At 49.1% G+C, this 19860-nt stretch overlaps 1 protein-coding gene across 1 annotated transcript in view; it reads left to right on the top strand.

Annotated features, from left to right (window-relative positions):
* Positions 1-1041: 1041 nt before the first annotated feature.
* Positions 1042-19860, top strand: part of LOC144727471 (uncharacterized) — a 38165-nt gene continuing 19346 nt past the window's right edge. The window contains exons 1-3 of the mRNA XM_078606329.1: positions 1042-1498; positions 4036-4183; positions 18457-18640. Of these exons, the coding sequence (XP_078462455.1) occupies positions 4079-4183; positions 18457-18640 (289 nt within the window). The 5' untranslated portion in view covers positions 1042-1498; positions 4036-4078. The remainder of the gene's footprint in view (positions 1499-4035; positions 4184-18456; positions 18641-19860) is intronic.

Here is a 19860-nt window from a genome sequence, read left to right as displayed (position 1 = left end):
AGGGGTGAGGGGGGTGAGGAGGGGGAGGAGGGGGGAGGAGGGGGGTGAGGGGGGTGAGGGGGAGGGGTGAGGGGGAGGGGGGTGAGGAGGGGGAGGAGGGGGAGGAGGGGGGTGAGGGGGGGGGAGGAGGGGGGTGAGGGGGGGGGAGGAGGGGGGTGAGGGGGGGGGAGGAGGGGGGTGAGGGGGAGGGGGTGAGGAGGGGGGGGGTGAGGAGGGGGAGGAGGGGGAGGAGGGGGGTGAGGCTTGTGCGGGTGGGGGGGGGGTGTTGTGTTTGGATTCGAATGAAGGGGAGATGGGAGGGTTTTTTTAATGTCGGGGGTTATTGAGCTTGGGGTTAGAAGGAGAGGTCTGTGGGTGGAGTGGGGGTGGGAGTGGTGGGGGGGTTGTTGAGGATGGGCGGGTCGCGATGCTGGGGGTGAGGGGTGGTGGGGGTGGTGATGGTGGTGGTAGTCGCGGCTGTTCGGAATTCTGGGTGGTTGTGGTGGTGGGGGTAGTTGGGGATGAGTGGTGGGGTGCTGGGTGGTGGCGAGGGTGGTGGTGGTGGGAGGGATGCTGGGTGGTGGTTGTGCGTGGTGGTGGTGGGTGGTGGTGGTTGTGGGTGGTGGTGGTGGTGGGTGGTGGTTGTGCGTGGTGGTGGGAGGGATGCTGGGTGGTGGTTGTGCGTTGTGGTGGGTGGTGGTGGTTGTGGGTGGTGGTGGTGGGTGGTGGTGGTGGGTGGTGGTGGTGGGTGGTGTTGGTGGGAGGGATGCTGGGTGGTGGTTGTGCGTGGTGGTGGGTGGTGGTTGTGGTTGTGGGCGGTGGTTGTGGGCGGTGGTTGTGGGCGGTGGTTGTGGGCGGTGGTTGTGGGCGGTGGTTGTGGGCGGTGGTTGTGGGCGGTGGTTGTGGGCGGTGGTTGTGGGCGGTGGTTGTGGGCGGTGGTTGTGGGCGGTGGTTGTGGGCGGTGGTTGTGGGCGGTGGTTGTGGGCGGTGGTTGTGGGCGGTGGTGGGAGGGATGGAGTTGTGGGGGAGTTTGAGGCGTCCCCACGCGAGACAGGAAACCGCGGAACGCCCTCGCACCCCACTCGGGCTGAGCGCCTGCGTGGGACACACACAGGAGGAGGCTTCGCGCTCGCTCGCCCTCACCACGGGCTCACCCCTCACCACGGGCTCACCCCTCACCACGAGCTCACCCCTCACCACGAGCTCACCCCTCACCACGAGCTCACCCCTCACCACGAGCTCACCCCTCACCACGGGCTCACCCCTCACCACGGGCTCACCCCTCACCACGAGCTCACCCCTCACCACGAGCTCACCCTTCACCACGAGCTCACCCCTCACCACGAGCTCACCCCTCACCACGGGCTCACCCCTCACCACGGGCTCACCCCTCACCACGAGCTCACCCCTCACCACGAGCTCACCCTTCACCACGAGCTCACCCCTCACCACGGGCTCACCCCTCAGCACGGGCAGCAGCAGCAGCATCAGCGAGCTGCGCGCACTCGCCATCAGGCTGGTAAGCGGCACGTGGTCACCCCAGGGGCACATTCTGCCCGCAGCCCGCGAGCTGCGGCGCACGTGGGTATCATTGGCGCACCGAACCGATTGTCGGCAATCCACAAGTGCGCCGGTTCGATTCGATCTCCAGGGGCGGCATTTGAAACAATGTGCAAGTTTATGTTTTTATTTTGTTAACTTCAAACCACCAAACGCCGTCCAGCGCCCATGTCGATGCTGGGTCTGAATCTCGATGGGTTTCGTGGCGGGGTCGAGTGCGGGGTCGAGTGCGGGGTCGAGTGCGGGGTCGAGTGCGGGGTAGAGTGCGGGGTAGAGTGCGGGGTAGAGTGCGGGGTAGAGTGCGGGGTCGAGTGCGGGGTAGAGTGCGGGGTAGAGTGCGGGGTCGAGTGCGGGGTCGAGTGCGGGGTCGAGTGCGGGGTCGAGTGCGGGGTCGAGTGCGGGGTCGAGTGCGGGGTCGAGTGCGGGGTAGAGTGCGGGGTAGAGTGCGGGGTAGAGTGCGGGGTAGAGTGCGGGGTCGAGTGCGGGGTCGAGTGCGGGGTCGAGTGCGGGGTCGAGTGCGGGGTCGAGTGCGGGGTCGAGTGCGGGGTCGAGTGCGGGGTCGAGTGCGGGGTCGAGTGCGGGGTCGAGTGCGGGGTCGAGTGCGGGGTCGAGTGCGGGGTCGAGTGCGGGGTCGAGTGCGGGGTCGAGTGCGGGGTCGAGTGCGGGGTCGAGTGCGGGGTCGAGTGCGGGGTCGAGTGCGGGGTCGAGTGCGGGGTCGAGTGCGGGGTCGAGTGCGGGGTCGAGTGCGGGGTCGAGTGCGGGGTCGAGTGCGGGGTCGAGTGCGGGGTCGAGTGCGGGGTCGAGTGCGGGGTCGAGTGCGGGGTCGAGTGCGGGGTCGAGTGCGGGGTCGAGTGCGGGGTCGAGTGCGGGGTCGAGTGCGGGGTCGAGTGCGGGGTAGAGTGCGGGGTAGAGTGCGGGGTGCTCCCACCTCGATCCGCTGTGGTGGTGAGCGGGTAAGGAGTCGGCCGAGGTCGCTCTCGAGAGGACAAAGTCTCCTGTCGGAGTCCGTTCCGCCAGCAGCGGTGCGAGCCGGCAGTTGCAGCGCTGCGCCTTGCAAGCTTCGGGGGTGCCAATGTGTCACGACTGGAGCATTCGTGCGTGGCTCACGTGGATTCTGATAACAGTAACCTCTGGCCTGTCTTGTGTGTTGTGAAGAAGGGCCGTCGTCCGAAACGTCGCCTCGGTAGTGTTACTGACGAATGTGAGCGTTGTTGAAATGTTGTGATGTGCAGTGATTGTGCCGTCCAAGTTGAAGCATCACGTTTGTACACATGGCTCTTAAATCAGCACTGTCATAGTATCTATTTTTTAAAGTGCATTTTGCTTAACCAGGTGAGATCTTTCCATTCTAAACTAATCGTAGAGAGTGTAGAACACGTGTACTAACTCATGGATGCAGACGAAGTTTTGAGAAGGCATTGCAATGTGTTAATTCCAGTAGGACGAGTATGTGGAGATGATTGTTAGTACGTGGGAATGATTCGTATGTAGAGATGAGGCTTCGATGTCAGCCCATCATTGAGTTGGTGAAAAATATAGTGCTGCATTATAGAGAGCGCGTGTGATAAGGGTGCCGATGAATATATTTAGTGTCCAATTACAAAGAAAAGTGGACTGTTTTTGTCGTGTGTCCCACTTGATAGTGGCCATTGCATTGCTCCATTAGACCAGAGGGCACGAGACACAAACATAGTGCATGTTTTACATCCATTTAGCCCTTGTGTCAATTCGCTGGTGAATGAAGTCCTCCCCCACGCCTGGGTGGTTTGGCCATACTTCACCACGCCGGTCAGTGCGGGTTGGTGGATGTGAGCACCCCAGGATTGACTGAGCTCAATAATCCGCCAATGATGTTTAGCCGTGGCTTGGAATGGAACTCGGGTTTATAACTCGGTGTGTCAACCAATGCATCACTGCTCCCTACAAGAAGATCGTGTTTAGTAGGGTCCCATAATCAGGCACGAGAGGCAGACCCTTTGCATATGATATTGCTCCATTAAACAAGAGAGTGGTGGACACTACTTATAGGGTCACCAGAGTGCACAGTGCCCTATAATTCGGCAATAGAGGTGGACACTACGTGTGAAGTGTAGGCTTCCCCATTCAATGGAGGTGAACGCGACCAGGATACCTGTTGCGTCAACCTCGCACGGCGTCGGATGACGAGTGCCTCCCGTGGACTTTGCTGCTTGGCGTGTGCCTCATTATCGTTTGCGTTTTATTCTTGGTTCTTTCGCTAAAGTCACTTAGAAGGGAAATAATAAAATAATATATTAAACAATTACAATTCTCACGACGTTTCGACTGCAACACAAGCAATCGTCATCAGGTGTGAAATTCACAGCAAGAACATTTTTTAAAAGTGGCGGTTTTTATTTATTTTATTTTTTATTATGTCCCTTCTACGTGACTTTACCGAAAGAACCAACAATATGAATCCCTGCAGTCACGAAAGCTTAAAATCAAAATGTATCGTTTGCGTTGTTCCCTTTCAAGAGCTGCGTCCGTGCACGGAGGAGAGACGACGACGCGCTCTGAGATGGAGGCAGTGGAGGCACGGGGGTCCACAGCAGCAGCAGTAGCAGCAGCAGCAGCTGTGGCTGTCCTCCCGCCGCCCGCGGGGCAGGACAGCAAGGAGGAAGAGGTGAGCTTCCTCTGCGCGCCCCCCACTCGATTGTGTGCTGCGCTCCCAGCGGGTTCCGCTCCGTGCGCGCTCTTGGCTCGGTATTCCCAGGTCATTTGGTGAGGTTTTTTTCGTTGTATAAGCAAAGGGCTGCACTTTTGGGTGGGGGGGGGGGATGGGTCAGTGGACTGATAGACAAGTTCAACTTCGTGGCACGGCAAACTACATAATTTAACACGTGTATGCTTTTGGGTCTGATCGTTTAGTATGAAAACTACATCATGGGTGGCATAATAGACGTCGCTGCTTAGCTAAGCGAGTGGTGAGTACGCAGGCATATCTGAGTGTAGTATCAGTCTGAATGATAATTATACTACAACATAATAATATATTTTATAGCTCTTTGTCAATCTACCGTTTGACGAAGGCCCTCTCCCACGCCATGTTGTGGTTGATCATGCTTCACCACGTGGGTCTGTGCAGGTTGGGAAAGGGATGGAGGCCACCCAGAACCGGTTAAGATATCACCCGTCACTGGCGTTGGCCATGGCTGGGAATTGAACCTACGATTCGTGGGTTCATAGTGCAGTGCGCTAACCACTGCGCCACCGCTCCACCGAGTACGAATGTACCCCTGTCATTCATAGCAAACGATGATTGCCAATTCCGTTTAATCTCCATTGACTTTAACAGTCCTATTTTTATTTCAACTGCGATTTATTTCATAAGGCTTACCGAAGCACCAACAATTAAAATGCTGTCCATCACTCACCCGAAGCCTGGCAATTTTCACAGCCTCACAGCGACATAAATGTAGACATTGCTTAAAATATTCTGAATTGCTCATTCACTGCAGTTGGTAATCAGTGGAATCAAGAAGGAGGTTATGCCTCTATGGTGTAATTAACTAGGCCTTGATTTTTAATGTGCCTAAAAATAATCCTCAAGGCAGTGTTGATTGTCAGATTGCTTACCAATAACAAAGAAATAATCATCAGCCAGCTCAATGAAGGCCTTTCCAAACCACTTCCATCTCTCGCAATCCTGCGATTCAACAATCCACCCCCTTCACCTACACATGAACTTATTTTATCGCTCCATCGCCTTCGTGAACAACACCAGACGTGTCCCATTCCTTGGGAGCCACTTCACAGCAATAGGCGACTCCGCTGCTCCTCCTGACTCCGTTATCTGGGCACGACCACCTGAATGTGAAAATGCAGTTGTTGCTCTGCATCTGCATCAGCAGCCACACGAAAGAAGAACAAGACTTTATTATAATTCTTGACCATCGTCCATTGTTCCTTCTTGCATTGTGTCCTGCCCAAGCCTACTTGATTTTCATCACAGTTTTAACGATGTCATTAACCCGCATACATTTCTAATCCACGCATTCATCCCTCCTCCTGCCTCGCGATGTCATTCCAAGCGATCTCTTCGTGCCAGTTCTTTGTGCAACTTTCTTTCAGTTTTTTGTAAAAAAAAATTGTGAAACGAATGACCATGTTTCTGAACCACATGTCATGACCGCAATATATATTTTATTAATAACGCAAGCGAAAGAATGCACGTGAATATAAATCATCCATAGGCATGTTTTTTTCAACAGCCGCACACATGTTGTGCCTGAGTCGCCACTGCATCAGGAAGCTTTCAGAGAGACCCAAAAAAAAAACCCAAATTATTTTCCCCCCCTCTCTCTCTGGACTTCATTGTGAGCTTCTGGTGACGCCACGAAGCACGCATGGATCAATGTGTGACTCATGGTAATTACGGCGTGGGCCCGTACAGTGCGCGCACGCAGTCATTGGCAGCCATGTGGAAAGGCACCCAACTCTACGATTTGGACCCGTGTCTCGACATGGTGGACGGTGACTGATGCGAGGCAAACCAGAGATAATGGCGAATGTCTGGTCCATCAACAACGCCCGTGCGACACAGCTTAGAGATTGTATGCCAAACAAAGCAGTGCGGGGTTTTTTAAAACTTATATATGGAATAGAGGTGTATAAACAAGAAGGATGTTCTCTGGATATCTCATAAGCTAGACCAGATCCCCTCAATCCAACAGAGAGTACAACTTGTGTCGCTGTTACTACACATCTCTAGACTCGGATGTGTTTCTGTTTGTAGACGTATTGATCTGCGCGATGTCGAACGTTTGGACAATTGGGGAGCGTTTGGGAAAATAGGTTCGTGGAGAAGCTCCCAGAGCGAAACGTCGGGCGTCATGTCGAACATCACGTGGTGGCGCTACAACTCTGGAAACACCACGGAGAGCCGTGCAGCGCAACGCTATGCAGTTGCAATTCCGACGGATTATAACGGATTAGTCTCCTCCACAATGTCATCTTACGTTTCTCTGTTTATTTAGATAAGCAACATTGTTAGTGTCTATTAACATTGCAGACAGCTGTTTGCAGACGGCTGTTTGTGTGTTGTCTGGTATTGTAAATATTACGGCGAGTGTCGTGATGGGTATTTTAATGCAATCAAGACCACTGCATCCTCTACAGCAGAAAGGCAGCGATTCACCAGTGTGTTGTGAATGTGGTTTTGATTTAGAAGTACAATACAGCATCGCATTTTCTATGGAATATTCATTTTAGTGTTCACAAACGGCACAGAGATGTGTGCAACAGTCCGACTGCTGCACTACGTTACGTTGCACTCAGCACTGCCGGATGAAAGCCTCCCTATGCCATGCCGGTCTTGGGGGTTGTTTGACCATATTTCACCATCCTGGTCAGTGGGGGTTGTTTGACCATACTTCACAATCCTGGTCAGTGGGGGTTGTTTGACCATATTTCACCGTCCTGGTCAGTGCTACGTACACGGCAAGGTACTTCCTAGATCATCATCGTCAGCTCTGATGAGTCCACTGCTGGATTAAGGCCTAGCCAAGCCATCTCTCTTGGTCCTGCGATGTAATCGTCCACCTACCAGCACCTGCAGGGCACCAGCTGATTCCAGCACTCCACTTCACAAATTACGCTCTAAATCTGTGGTAGTTGCATGAGCTACCTTACACAGTACATAAACTAACGATGATGTGTGTATATACGAGGCAAACGTGTCTGCTCTGGATTGCCTGGTTCACACCGCTGTTGGTGGTTGGGCCTCCGTTGGAGGGGCTCTGGAGCAGAGGTCCCCACCCTGTGGGTCGCGGATGCCTGGTGGTCTGCGGGAAAGGAACAAAAAATAACGGGAAAAAATAACAAATCGCAAATAACGTCACCCTCACCAAGGATATGTAACAATTTCAAACGGCGTGTGGTGGTTTGCAAAATGTTTGTAGGTTGGAAAGGGGTCCGCGCAACCGAGAAGGCTGGGAACCGCTGCTCTAGAGGATGTGTTGTCCTGCTGGCCACACATCTTGGAAGAGGTGGCAGCACCCCACAAGTTTTATATATTAAATTAAATGCATTGTTCTAGGCAGCTGATGTTTGAGACGGCATATTTACTCATTGCCATCACACACACACACCTGTGAGGTCCGCTCCAAATGTTGAATACAAATCCATCTCATAAATATGGAATTAAGTGAATGCAGAGGTGGCTTGTTGGCCTAGGGTCACGTGTCAGGGAAGTGAGCCAGCACCCTCAATCGTCCGGGTTCGCAGTGGGGACAGACAGAGCAATAGCTGTGCATCGCTTTCCCTGCCGTGGAAGGGTTCTCATGAGTCGGTCAGCCTGGTTGCCATTTGATGCACAATTTCCCAAGAGACGTTAATTTGTGCTTGCTTTGGCCAAAAGATTCCGTGTCAGCACACAAACGTGGTGCACAAGTTTGTTGGAATTATGGGGAAATTGTTACGATTAGATAGTGGGAAAAGCTGTTTAGTTTTAAGTCCCAGAATGTTTCAGTCATGTAAAGTGGTTGCATACTGCAGCCGGCAAACATAACTGTTGGCAAAACTTAAATTGAACTTAATATATACTTAAGAATATAATAACAAACTCACGGTGGATGTGTGTTGAAGTGCAAATAGCTGCAATGTAATTTTACCCAGCCAAGCGAAATGAACATTGGCTCAGAGTTCAATATTTTCTTACGTTAATAAATAAATAGCACTTAAATGAACACGAAAAAAATTAAGTAAGTTTCATACATTTTCTCTCATTCAAAAAAGGGAGATATCTTAATCTCAGCGTGCATACATCAGCATGTGTCTGGGAAAATATACTCGCGTACAACAGGAGGTGCATGATTAATAGGTGTTCTTGCTTATGCTGACATGGCCAAATAGGCCTGGTCCATTCCTGTGCCATTTATACAACTCCAAAGTGTTGCCTCTTTGTGGGAGGAATTGATGTTGTCTATTAATAAAAATTAGCATGTCAAATGCCTCATATTTTACGTTTAAAGCGTTACTTTTCTGCGACAGTTTACATGTCATAACGTCAAAGAAGAACGTAGATTTCATGTCCAACATAAACTTATGTTGCACTGTATTCTTGGAATAAAACATGAAGATGGAATCGCATGATTTCTTTATACCCAGGAATGCTTCACGGAGTCTCGAGACTTTAATGCAAGTGCTGCTTTGGGTTATTTTTAAGTACAGTCACTTTAATTTCACTGCACCGAGAGACCAAAAGAGGAACCCATTGGTGAGAGAATCGCAGTCAGTTTTAGGAGCATAATTTAAAAAATGTTAAGAGAAGTAAATGGGCTTGAGCAGGACGCTTAGCAAGAAGGGATGATGGCTGATGGTCAGGATTAGTGACGGAGTGTTAGCCAAGGAAGGGAAGAGATCCGTGCGGACAGGCACTACAGAGATGGAGTGATGAAATCAGGCGCGATATTGTTACAGTGCAGAACAGTGAGAGATGGTGACGGCTTGGGGAGGCATTCACGCAGCCGTGGATTGATCTTGGCTGATGGTGGTGATGATGAACTTTTAGTACGTGAGAGGAACGCGGAGTTCAAGGAGAAAACCCCGTACATTTGAAGAGATAACACTCCCAGAAAAGTTTCCGCATGCTTTGGACACAAGGACTGTGAGATGGCTATCGGTGGGTAGTCCAGAAATTGGTTTCATGACCCCATCAGTGCGGGCCTTTGAGTTGTATCGCTTCATGTGGGTGTGTTTTCTCTTGAGAACTCTAGTTGCCTTCCCACATACCAACCAATACTTACAAGCATTTAGCTAAACATTCGAAGGCATATTTGTCCTGAGAGAATATTGGGCTCGGTGAGGCTTTCCTGGATAAATAACTTCCATTATCATGACTACATCATTCTTATTCATGCTTTCCAACTAAGTTGAAAATGTAAATGCATAAATCTCCCTCCATCCCTCTATCTGTAACAAAGAGGTCACAATAACTGTTGTAAAGATTATTCATTTATAAATACAATACACCCTTTAGAAAATCGACCAAATTCACCAAAGGATTGCCCCAAAACTTAGTGATCAAAAAGAATCGGTGACAATGGACATGGTCTTTGGGTCAATGCAGTGACATCAGTCGCTTCCCCACAACATCATTAGGCATGACGTCATCTGGTTGTGCGGTTTAGTAGGTAACGTCATCACAGATAATCAAGTCAATGCCTCCCAGGACAAACGCATGTCAGAAAGCGTTACAGAATCCATGCAATATGCATGGTTTTTCTACCTTGTTATTGTTACAGTAAATGTTTTTTTTGCCATTGTGAATCATTGTGTCATCTGCAATGGTTTGATTTTGTCATGGGCACAAAATGGTTTGTTCCACACTTTGCAATAAATAATAATAGCAATGAAATCATATATCATGCAGTGCAGAATTCCCAGCTGTGAGAAACAGTTTTCCAGCGCTCATTCTCCCTCATAACAGGATGATAATCCTGAGCGTGGGATCTGAGTGTACACAACTTCACGCTCGTCTCTCCCGCTGGGCTCCCGCTTGATGGACTTGTTCCCGAATCGAAAAACTACCTGGAATGTGGCCGACCTTGTCAGGTCCTGAAGCCAAGCAGCGTGGAGCTGCTGCCTTCAACCACGCGGGCCTGCTTGCCACACGCCTGTGCACGGTAGTCATCGTGCACAGACGGCTTGCAGGGCCGCGTGGTTGGGCAGCAGAGGGCAATGCAGACAGGCGAATTGTTGTTCTGCAATTCTATGCTCTCCGCCTTCACCAACAATCCACACTGACCAGCGTGGCGAAGTATGGTCAAATAATCCCCCGTGACCTGCATGGGTGGTATGGGGAGGCCCTCATCCAGCAGTCCGTTGACAGAATGGCCGCACGTGTATATGCGCCATATTCATTGTCTATGCTTGGCGTGGCTAATTGACACGATTGAAGACCTTATGCAGAGCTATTCATAAAATCAATTCGCTACGCTTGGGGAGTGACTCAAACGTCAACATAAATCGAGGGAAGGGCAGGCGGCACCGACTTCTGAGTCTCGCCACACGGGGGTTAGACGTTTGCGCTTTCCAACGCGTGAACGATGCATCGAAACAAACGGCACACCAGACTTGAGCGCCACGTGAAAACATTTATTAAACATTATTCTCAGCGATGCTTCATCAGAGACGAACCCTAAAAGAAAGTTCCTGTGAGAATGGCTTGTTTGCAAAGTTAACGATGAGCACGGCGCGGCCCGTTGGTCAACTTCCAGTGCCGTCGCCACGAGTGAGAACCACGAGGTAGGTGGTGATCCTACCGACGTATTTTTACTCCGTGACTCCAATATGGGTATGTGAAGCTCACAGCACAGTTAGGGGGCGGGGGGGTATTGATGACAGCCTGTAACCCAAACAATTCAGTTTCGCAACTGGTTACCTAATATCAAATCCATTTGTTGCCATGAATTTTTACAATTCCACAAAGCAAGCCGTTAAGTGGGTTTCACTCAACGGTGGCAGGCGATATAAGCACACACCTAGTATCGTGCTGTAGAGATGTACGTATGTATGTTGAACTTCTTTCGTACTGTATTTAGCCCATGGTGCTAATCGGAGGTGTGGGGGAAGGACAACAATCTAAATGCACAAAGCAGTTCTCAAGAAGTGAGTTTTCAATCTAGTTTATTTAAAAGTGCATATCTCCAGTGGCTTCCGAATGTCAGAAGGAAGAGCGTTCCAGACGGCCGCAGAAGCGCATGTGAAAGCATGTGATGCAGAGACCATCTTTGTTCGATGGCTAACTAAAAGCCGCTGCTGCGAAGATTACCGCAGTTTGTGTGATGGTTTACACTCCTTGACAAGATAAGCAAGGTATTGTGGTTTATTCGTGGCAAGCACTTGGTGTGTAATGAGTGCCGTGTGTTTTTTTGGGCTTAGTTGCATGTAGTTCGGCACGATGTCTGACGTGCTGGCAGCTTCTCAGGCACGGAGTGTTCGTGAAGAATTCAGTTACTGGAGAAGCTCTCAGCACGTGGAGCGAAATTTCAGACATGGTGCCGATCATCACGCGGTACGACCTGAAAAACACATCAGAGAGCCACGCAGCACAAACGTGAACACCTACTCGGTTCCTGTTTGGCAAATCTATATAATATAATACTTTTGGGAGGGGAATTGGCATGAGAGAGGAAGTGATCCACGGGCATGGAAGTCGGTTTGAATGCCAGGAAATTAAAAGACAGGGCTTTGCAGAGAAGATTGGAGATGTTACTATCTCTCACCATTCTAAGGAACCGTTGGATTCAGCGGAAATCGTTAAAGAACCCAAAGGGGCAGCATTTAATGGTGGCAGGAGGGCAACACACCTGAAATAGGACACAATCCCTGCCACAAATACCCGAACAATGTGAATGTCTTCCGCTAACAGTGCAAGATCACTTGCCTTTAAAATTTACAGGTGCAATATCTCAAGCTCAATATAATAACTACTATATACATTCCAAGAACACATCTTTCTGTCTAAATACACATTACAGGGTGTCCATGAAGGTGTACCATACATTATTAAAGAAATGTGATTGGCCATGGGTTTGAACTGTGGTGTGGAAACGTAAGCAACATATTCTTTAAGTGCTTACGGTTTTTAAATGGGAAAAGAAATCCACAACAGCACAGAACAGAAGCATTCGAGACGATGAAATCTGAGATGTTGGTGAAACACCCGGGGACTCTGAAATCTCAATACGATGTGTGTCGCCAATGCAGACAAGCGGAGGTTTAGATGGCCGAGTTTGTGTGTGCGTTTGTAGCTTTATCGACCTATAGCTCTGCCTGCTGTCTAATTATACATCTTTAGCAATGGAAGATACCTGCATGGACACCCTGTATCAAACAAGTCCCATGAGTAACACAATCGGGCCACTGAAAGTCACGTGACCTTTATAAATGTACAGCTAGTTACGACTGCTCCTGGGTAATGATCAAAAGCAAACATGCTGGGTGAGGCCAGCACAGGAGGTGAGTATAATATCGTTTGTATATGCAGGCAATGTTGAACAAAAGCAGATAAATTGGTGTTTGTGAATACAAAATCGACAAACGGTAGTGTTGCTTTGGGTCTTTGTTGGAAACTAGGAAAGTTAGAATTTTATAGAAAATAATAAAACCAAAAAGTGTCCATGCCCTGATATCAAAAAACTCTTTCTACTTTACCTCCCACAACTAAATAAACCCATAATTCTGAAATAGCGACAAAATAGCGACAATAGCATGTAGTTTATCTCTTTACGTTGATAAACAATATTGGATTCCAGCGAAACGGAACCAATGTAATGTTTTTCAATTGGCTAAAACCGACTCCGCTCGACGCAATTTGGCGTGTGTGTCCTCCCCTAAGCTCCATCGACTTATTCTGATTTAGGTTGTTTTCGCGTTTATAACTGTCCAATTAAGATGTATTTTAGAGAAGTGTTGAAATTGGATTGGTATCAAGTCTGAGTGGAAAGGAATGTCCGATGTGAACCCACAGCCTCGTCCCTCACGGAGGCCCCAAGAATGCCATTAAGTGTGGAAAAAAACTATAGTAATCTGAGCTTTCTTTGTTCAGTTGAATTTAAGCATCTGTGGTACCAGCTGTATAATAAAATATAAAAGTACGGTCAAATGAAATAGAGGCCAACGCACACTGCCAGCTCGGTTTGTTATCGTCGCTGATCATCCGTCGGATCGTCAGTCGGTCAAAGCGAGGCACTTCAATCGGTGCCCTCAAGTTTACTCAAGAAGTTTTACGGTATTTATACAGAAGCCCGGGGGGTAGGGGGGGGTTTGCAAAGGGGGGGGGGCACCTCAGCCAAATCTCCAGCGAGTGGGGGCCACGTGTCGAGTGCTCGCTACATCCACCACCCGCTTCCTGCACATTCACTTAATTTATTTCATTTACATGTCATATTTCTTTGGCCAACGAGCAGTGCATCAAATGTTTGGGTCATGACTCACGAAAGCATTCCGGCCGCGAAGCGTCCGCTCTGCTGGACGTCCGTCGATCGTTGTGACTCAAACCAAAATGCTCTGCTGAGGTTCCTGGAGGCCCAGGGCGGAATGCCACGTTGGGTCCTCTCTGTTACTTTACCATTGCTCCCCCCCACCTTTGTGTGAGGCCCATGGCAATTTGCCCACTCTGCCCCCCTCACCTCTCTGGATGGCTCTGGATTCAAACAGTCACGAGGCAGATTCGGAGCGTATCTGGGTCGTGGTGGCAATCGATAACAAGCGCTACGTTTGCAGCACTATGCCTGTGCTCGTTAATCTAGGGCACCGGCATATTCACGTGGTAGCGCACGCACGTATAACGCGAACACGAGAGGGCTTACGACAAATAGGGAAGGGCTCGCTGCACACACACACATGGAAATTCCATGAGCGCGGATGAGTAACGATGCACAACTGCGTTCCCCACCCCTTTTACAGTAACTCGCAATCTTGAGGACTCTTTAAAATGTGCGAGATGACTTGCTGAGAGGGAACTTATGCATTGGTCAACAGCACATGCCACACTTGGGCTGTTTGCTGCTGCTGCTGCTGCTTACTCAATCGGTTACATTCGCTTGCTGTCTACGCCAAGGTTGACTCACTCTGGCTGACAACGATGCCGGTTTTGAGCAAGGCTGTCAGAGCGAAACTGAAGTTTTTTGTTTGCATCTTCATCAAGCCGCGGTTACATTTACAGGACACGTCGCCTTCAACAGCTGACACTGTTTCGTGGAAGCACGTGCGGTGAGCTATGGGACCCGCAGGAAATGAGCGCGGGTGTGAGATAACGTAACATTGTTTAGTTTTTATAGAGCGCCGTTGTTCAGTCCAATTGCATCTCGCGATTGCCTAGGAGCCACAGATGAGCAGGAAGGCAGCCCGGCGGTAAGCCGATGCCCAACAATCCTCAAAGCTCTGCAGTCCTCTATATATTAAGCTAAAGAGTCCTCAAGATGTGCGGGAGCAACTGTTAACCCACGCGTACTTGGGGGCAACACCATTGCATATGGAAGGGACAGATGATATCAGTGAGCAATTTGCTGTACCGCCATTGCCTGGCGAGCCGGGGTATGTATATGTCCTTTTGTGTCGTACATAACCAACCGCTCCAACCCGAGGTGCGGGGGGGAAGGACAACAAACGAAACACTAAGAGCAGTTCTAGAGAAATTCGTTTTCAATCTAAGGATGATGGCACCTCGACGTCCACGGGAAGGGATGTTTCACAGCCTCTGTGCGATCCACCAACCCTGGCTGCCTGCACACCCTGCTGGGTCACAGGCCGCGTGCGCTAACATTGCCAGGCCATGAGATGAGAGAGAATGGTCAACCACAAAGTGGAGGCAAGATGCATTTTTATTTTACTCGTAGAATGTAGATTCACAATGTTTCACAACGCACCACTAATTCCATCTATTCTTGAACTGAAAACAATCCAACAATTATCCGTGGAGCCAGATTTATATTCAACTGTTACAATAGGCATTTAAAAAGCGGGCTGTTATTAATAAAAATGCATTTTGGCCTCTGTACTAGGAGCAAATCAATCCAATTATACATTGACATTTATGACAAGTTTCCCATCAATGCTTTATCGTGACTTTAATTGCACATATTGGCGCAGTGCTGTCCTCACAGCACTCTGCTCTGGTAATCGCATCAACAGTTTTTATTTACAGCATGGCTGCACTCCTGCTGCTGCCCGAGAAACGACACATTGACGAGTGGGCTTTTTTATTAGCCTTGGTCGAAATCAACTTGCGATGAATAAATGCATCTGCGAAAGTTCCATCCCTGCATGAAAAGTCTTTTTGTCGAATCCATTAGCCAATGTGTCCTTCAAGACTAATATTGCATTGGTTTAAGCAGGCAAACTCTGAACTGGTTTAGTCGTTGTGGATTTCATCAGTTAAACTAAATGCGTAGGTTTTTCGTGGTCGTGCTGTACAGCTCTCTGATGCGTTGTTGGGTCGTGCCACGTGATGTTCGTCACGGTGACCGACGTTTCCCTGCATGTGCTGCCAACTTCTTCAGGAATTGAAGAATTCAGAATTCGGTTCCTGAAAAATTCTCCCTGCGACGTCGCGCGGAACGGCACGTGGTGCAATTCACAAACTAAATAATTCGGCTGCCGAGAAATTCGCGGCATGTGAAGCGAAACGTCGGACACCGTGTGGAAGAGCGCGCGGTACAACGGGGGAAACGCGTCGGCGAGGCGAATGCTGCAGGAAGTTTTCTGCTGCTGTTGGCAGGGGCCATTTGAGCTATGGGGCCTGCCGATTGAAGGACAATATCACTGTAAAGAGACTCACTTTGTTGCACCGTTGTGGGGAATTGGGAAAGGAAAATCGTCATCAGCCAAGATCAATCCACTGCTGGATGAAGGGCTACCCAAGTAGTTCTACGATGTAACAATTTGTCGAGCACCTGCTCATAGGTTGTTTTCATCGCTCCATTTCCTTCACCATTGCTTGGTTGCCACTTTGGGTTACGACGTGTATACGTAACTCAAGAAAGCCTCGCTGAGCCTCGGAACATACTCAAAGGAGGGCGCTGGTTGGGAACATTGGACCAATTAGTTATGTTCACATTCTTGTACGTGGGAGGAAGTCGGAGTGCCTGCAGAAAACCCGCACATTCAAGGGAGATAACACAAATGCCACATGTATATTCCACGATCCTTCTCAATGTACAACAAGAACTCAACACACATTCGTCAAGAATTTCCCTAGAAGCAAATTAGTTCTATATGTATATTAAATAGCTGACGTTTTAGGGAATGATTCTTCGTCATAGCGGAGGAAATATATATATATTTTTTTACCCAACGGTACTGTCTTTTGTAGATGGCTGTCTCAAATAGGCTCCATCTCGGAGCGACCCGCCAGCCCCGTCTCGGATATTGGGTTGTAGGGTTAATTTTAAAAAGTCCGTAGACAACGCTGATTTTAGCTGTGACCCTGAGGTGACACCATGTTGTTGTCCATACGTCGAGCGTTGGCACCAAGGTGGAGGGCTGTGGCCAGCCGGTACACACGGCCATGTCACATGTAGCGGTGCCTTAGAGGTCATCTTTCTTTAGAAACTAAGACAAAACTGTTTAATGAGCGTACGCTTTGCATTATTGACATTACAAGCGGCTATTGTGTAATTATTGTATCGTTACGAATCCTTTTCCCTGACATGAAACAAAAACAAATTGAAGTGCTAAATCAATGATCAGCCCTGGACGTGTGGTTGGTTTTCTTTTGTTCTTGAACTCTCCGCCAAAGTGGCGTTATATGGCAGACCGTGAATCTCGGAGATTTAATGTAACGTTATGAAACTGTGAGACAACAATGATGTTATAAAGGGCTTCATGCTCCTATCGGCCGCCTGCCTCGCTCCACCGTGTGTGCAAATGTTAACCGGTGGCGAGGTGCATCGACGACGATTGTCCCCCCGCCTGCCTAATGAGGCGCAAGCTCGCTTGGTTCTCCCTTGGTGGTCCTGTGGTGAGAAATTCAGGGTGGCGGCGTTACAGTCCGTCGGGATTTTCGAGCTAACTTGAGAATCCACATGGGCATCAAAATGAAAGTGGCCAGGGCTATTTGTGGCCAACAAATGTTGCCGCTTGAGCTATAAACATTTTATGCATTATTGTGTGTTTTTTTTAAAGCACCACGGACAGCACAAGGCCGCAACTTTAAAAACACAGCGTCACGATGACGGCTTGTTTACCCCCGCCGAGCGGTGTTGTGTGAAGGGCATCGGTTCTCTTTTTGTGGCACAGGACGGGAATTGCAGAACTTGAAAACTGGTTTACCAAAAAATACATCACGTGGTGCAATTTACCACTGCTATCACAGTAGCCACGCAGCAATACAGGCAGACATCACAACAGTGCAGCCTGCTCGTTAGCGACGTGGGTGAACGGCCACCGCTACGTTTAGGGGTGTGAGTGTGCATCCTTGCTGACCGCCTGACGTTTCAGTCGTTCGGGAAAACTGTGTCCAGCGAGCAGCTGTTTTTCAAACAAAGCAAAGAAAATCTAACATTTCCCTGATAAGATACGGTATGTGCATCTGCCTACCACTAAGTACCGCTGCACTCAGCGAATAAACCCTTGGGCTATTAAAACAAAAGGTGTGAGTGTGCAGAGTGCAATAACAGCAATCTGGGTCTGCCCTGTGACCTGGGTCTGCCCTGTGACCTGCCAATGAGCTTTCACCACTCCACGGGATCTCTGAAGTGCACTTAGCCTGGCGTAGGGCGCCACAGTGACGACGCCTCCGCAAATTAGTGGGTTGTTGTGTTGGAGTGAACACACAATGAAAAAAATCTCTGAGTCAATGTCACCTGAGGCTAAACGGAGCACCGAGCACGTTGTGCAACTAGCAGTGGACAAAAGCTGCCAAGCTCCATGTCGACACCACTACCTGGCCCGTTGGGTACCAACCCTAACAGGTGCTCACCCTTACCATCATGAGGACGATATTTACATCTGTATATGCTGTCATAAGGAATGTATTCATGTAGTGATGAGTGAACTGTGCTCTGAGCCCTGTGACCTGAGTTCATTTCCCGCTTAACGTCAGTGGCGAGCTATTGCTGAACCGGTCCCGGGATTTCCACCCTTTACCGAATGTGGTGAAGTATGGTCACACAACCACCAGCAACGAATACAGTATGGGGTGGCCATCGCCATGGGCTGGAGAGGCCTTCCTCCAGCAATGAATTGTTCGTGCAATATTTCACTATCTCATGAGACATTTGTGTTTGCTCTGATTTCTCTTTGCTTCATTGCTGTACTTTATTTTGTTTGTTTGTTTGTTTTTTATTTTGTCAAATGAGACTCTATCCTGGTCTCTTGAGTCCTAACCTCGTGGTTAAACTAAATACCCTTAACTTGAATATATTTGTTGTTGTTTTTATTCGTCTGCAGCTATTGCCCTCACAGACTCAGGCATGCAGGAAAAGTGTCGAGTTGTTCAAGGGTGAGGCTCCAGCGGCAGTGCTGGAGCCGGCCACAGGAGCAGCAGCGGAGCTCGGCGCGGATCAACGCGAGCGGCCGTCCGGGCAAGAGGCACTCGCAAACGACGATGCCAGCACAAACATCGACCACCGAGGCAAGTGCATAATTCCACGCACCTCGCAGATCTTTCCGTCCAATTTTTTTGCGTGTGATGATTATTGTTTTAAGGCAAGTTGATTGCAAAACTTGGAACGTGAAGGAAGCAGGTCAGCGTTGCGGTCATTATAGGTGCAGAAAACAATGGATTTTACCACCATCGTATTCGTGGCTTGGCAGGGAAATTTGGAACAATTTCGCCATAATTAATATTTTCCTCATTTACTTGGCAAAGTTACATATGAGCGGCAATATATTAGATTCTACACACAGCCACGGTTATAACCCACACGAGAAAAATAACGTGTTACTTTTTGTTATTCATAGTATCTGCCCTGAAGACATCCACTCCAAACATGTATATTTTTATTTCTGGTTGATGATGCACAAAACGCTTCAAATTGGTTCGTGTACACACGTGTTATGCTGCTATAGCTGTAGGAAAAGTTTTATAGCTTAAAAAAAGTTTCACTTAAAAAAACTTACAGATTCCAGCAATACGGGCAAGCAAACTCGTGCCATACTTTGTCTAAATTACTTTGTTGGAATGCTCCACTACTCGAACCGGTATTTATACAAATGTCAAGCAAGTGTGCATGACACAAGTTTATAAACGTGCTGAAAGAAGTACATTTTTAAACGGTGACTTATTTTATCCGTGGCATTTGGGATCAGATACGTTCAGACAAAGACGGCGGGGACACATTACTTTAAAAAGTGGCACAAACAAACGGGCGGAGGGGTGCACGCGTGGAAGTGCGCCGAGTGACAGGAAGAGGAATACATAGATCATGCAGCACGCCCCAAACAAATCGGAGGCATCATCTTGACTAGCAAGGTAAAGGAAGTGGCCTTGGGCACGACACGTCACGGCTACAAGGGATGACCACCAATGGCCGAGGCCGGTCACGGAATGGCTCAAGAAGAACGACGCCCGCCGTGGAGATGGAGCCGACGAGCTCCGCTCATGTGCAGGAGCGAGATGGATTGTGGTATCGCAGGCAACGTGAGGGATTGCTACGGTGTGGGGGAGGCCTTCATGCAGCAGTGGATAGAACAATGCCGCTGCTGCTGCTGATGAAAACAAGTAGTGCATTACAACTTCTCTCAATAACGCAGGTTATGTAAATATGCAGATTTTGTAAAAAAGAAATGAAGGTTATGCAATGCTCGGTCGACAAATGCAACCATAACCAGCAGTAAATCGATCAAAACCAC

Source organism: Lampetra planeri, chromosome 25 (genome assembly GCF_965212315.1).
Source record: "Lampetra planeri chromosome 25, kcLamPlan1.2.h2, whole genome shotgun sequence".
Taxonomy (NCBI): domain Eukaryota; kingdom Metazoa; phylum Chordata; class Hyperoartia; order Petromyzontiformes; family Petromyzontidae; genus Lampetra; species Lampetra planeri.
Note: the sequence above shows the minus strand (reverse complement) of the source record. Positions and strands in the feature narration are given on the sequence as shown.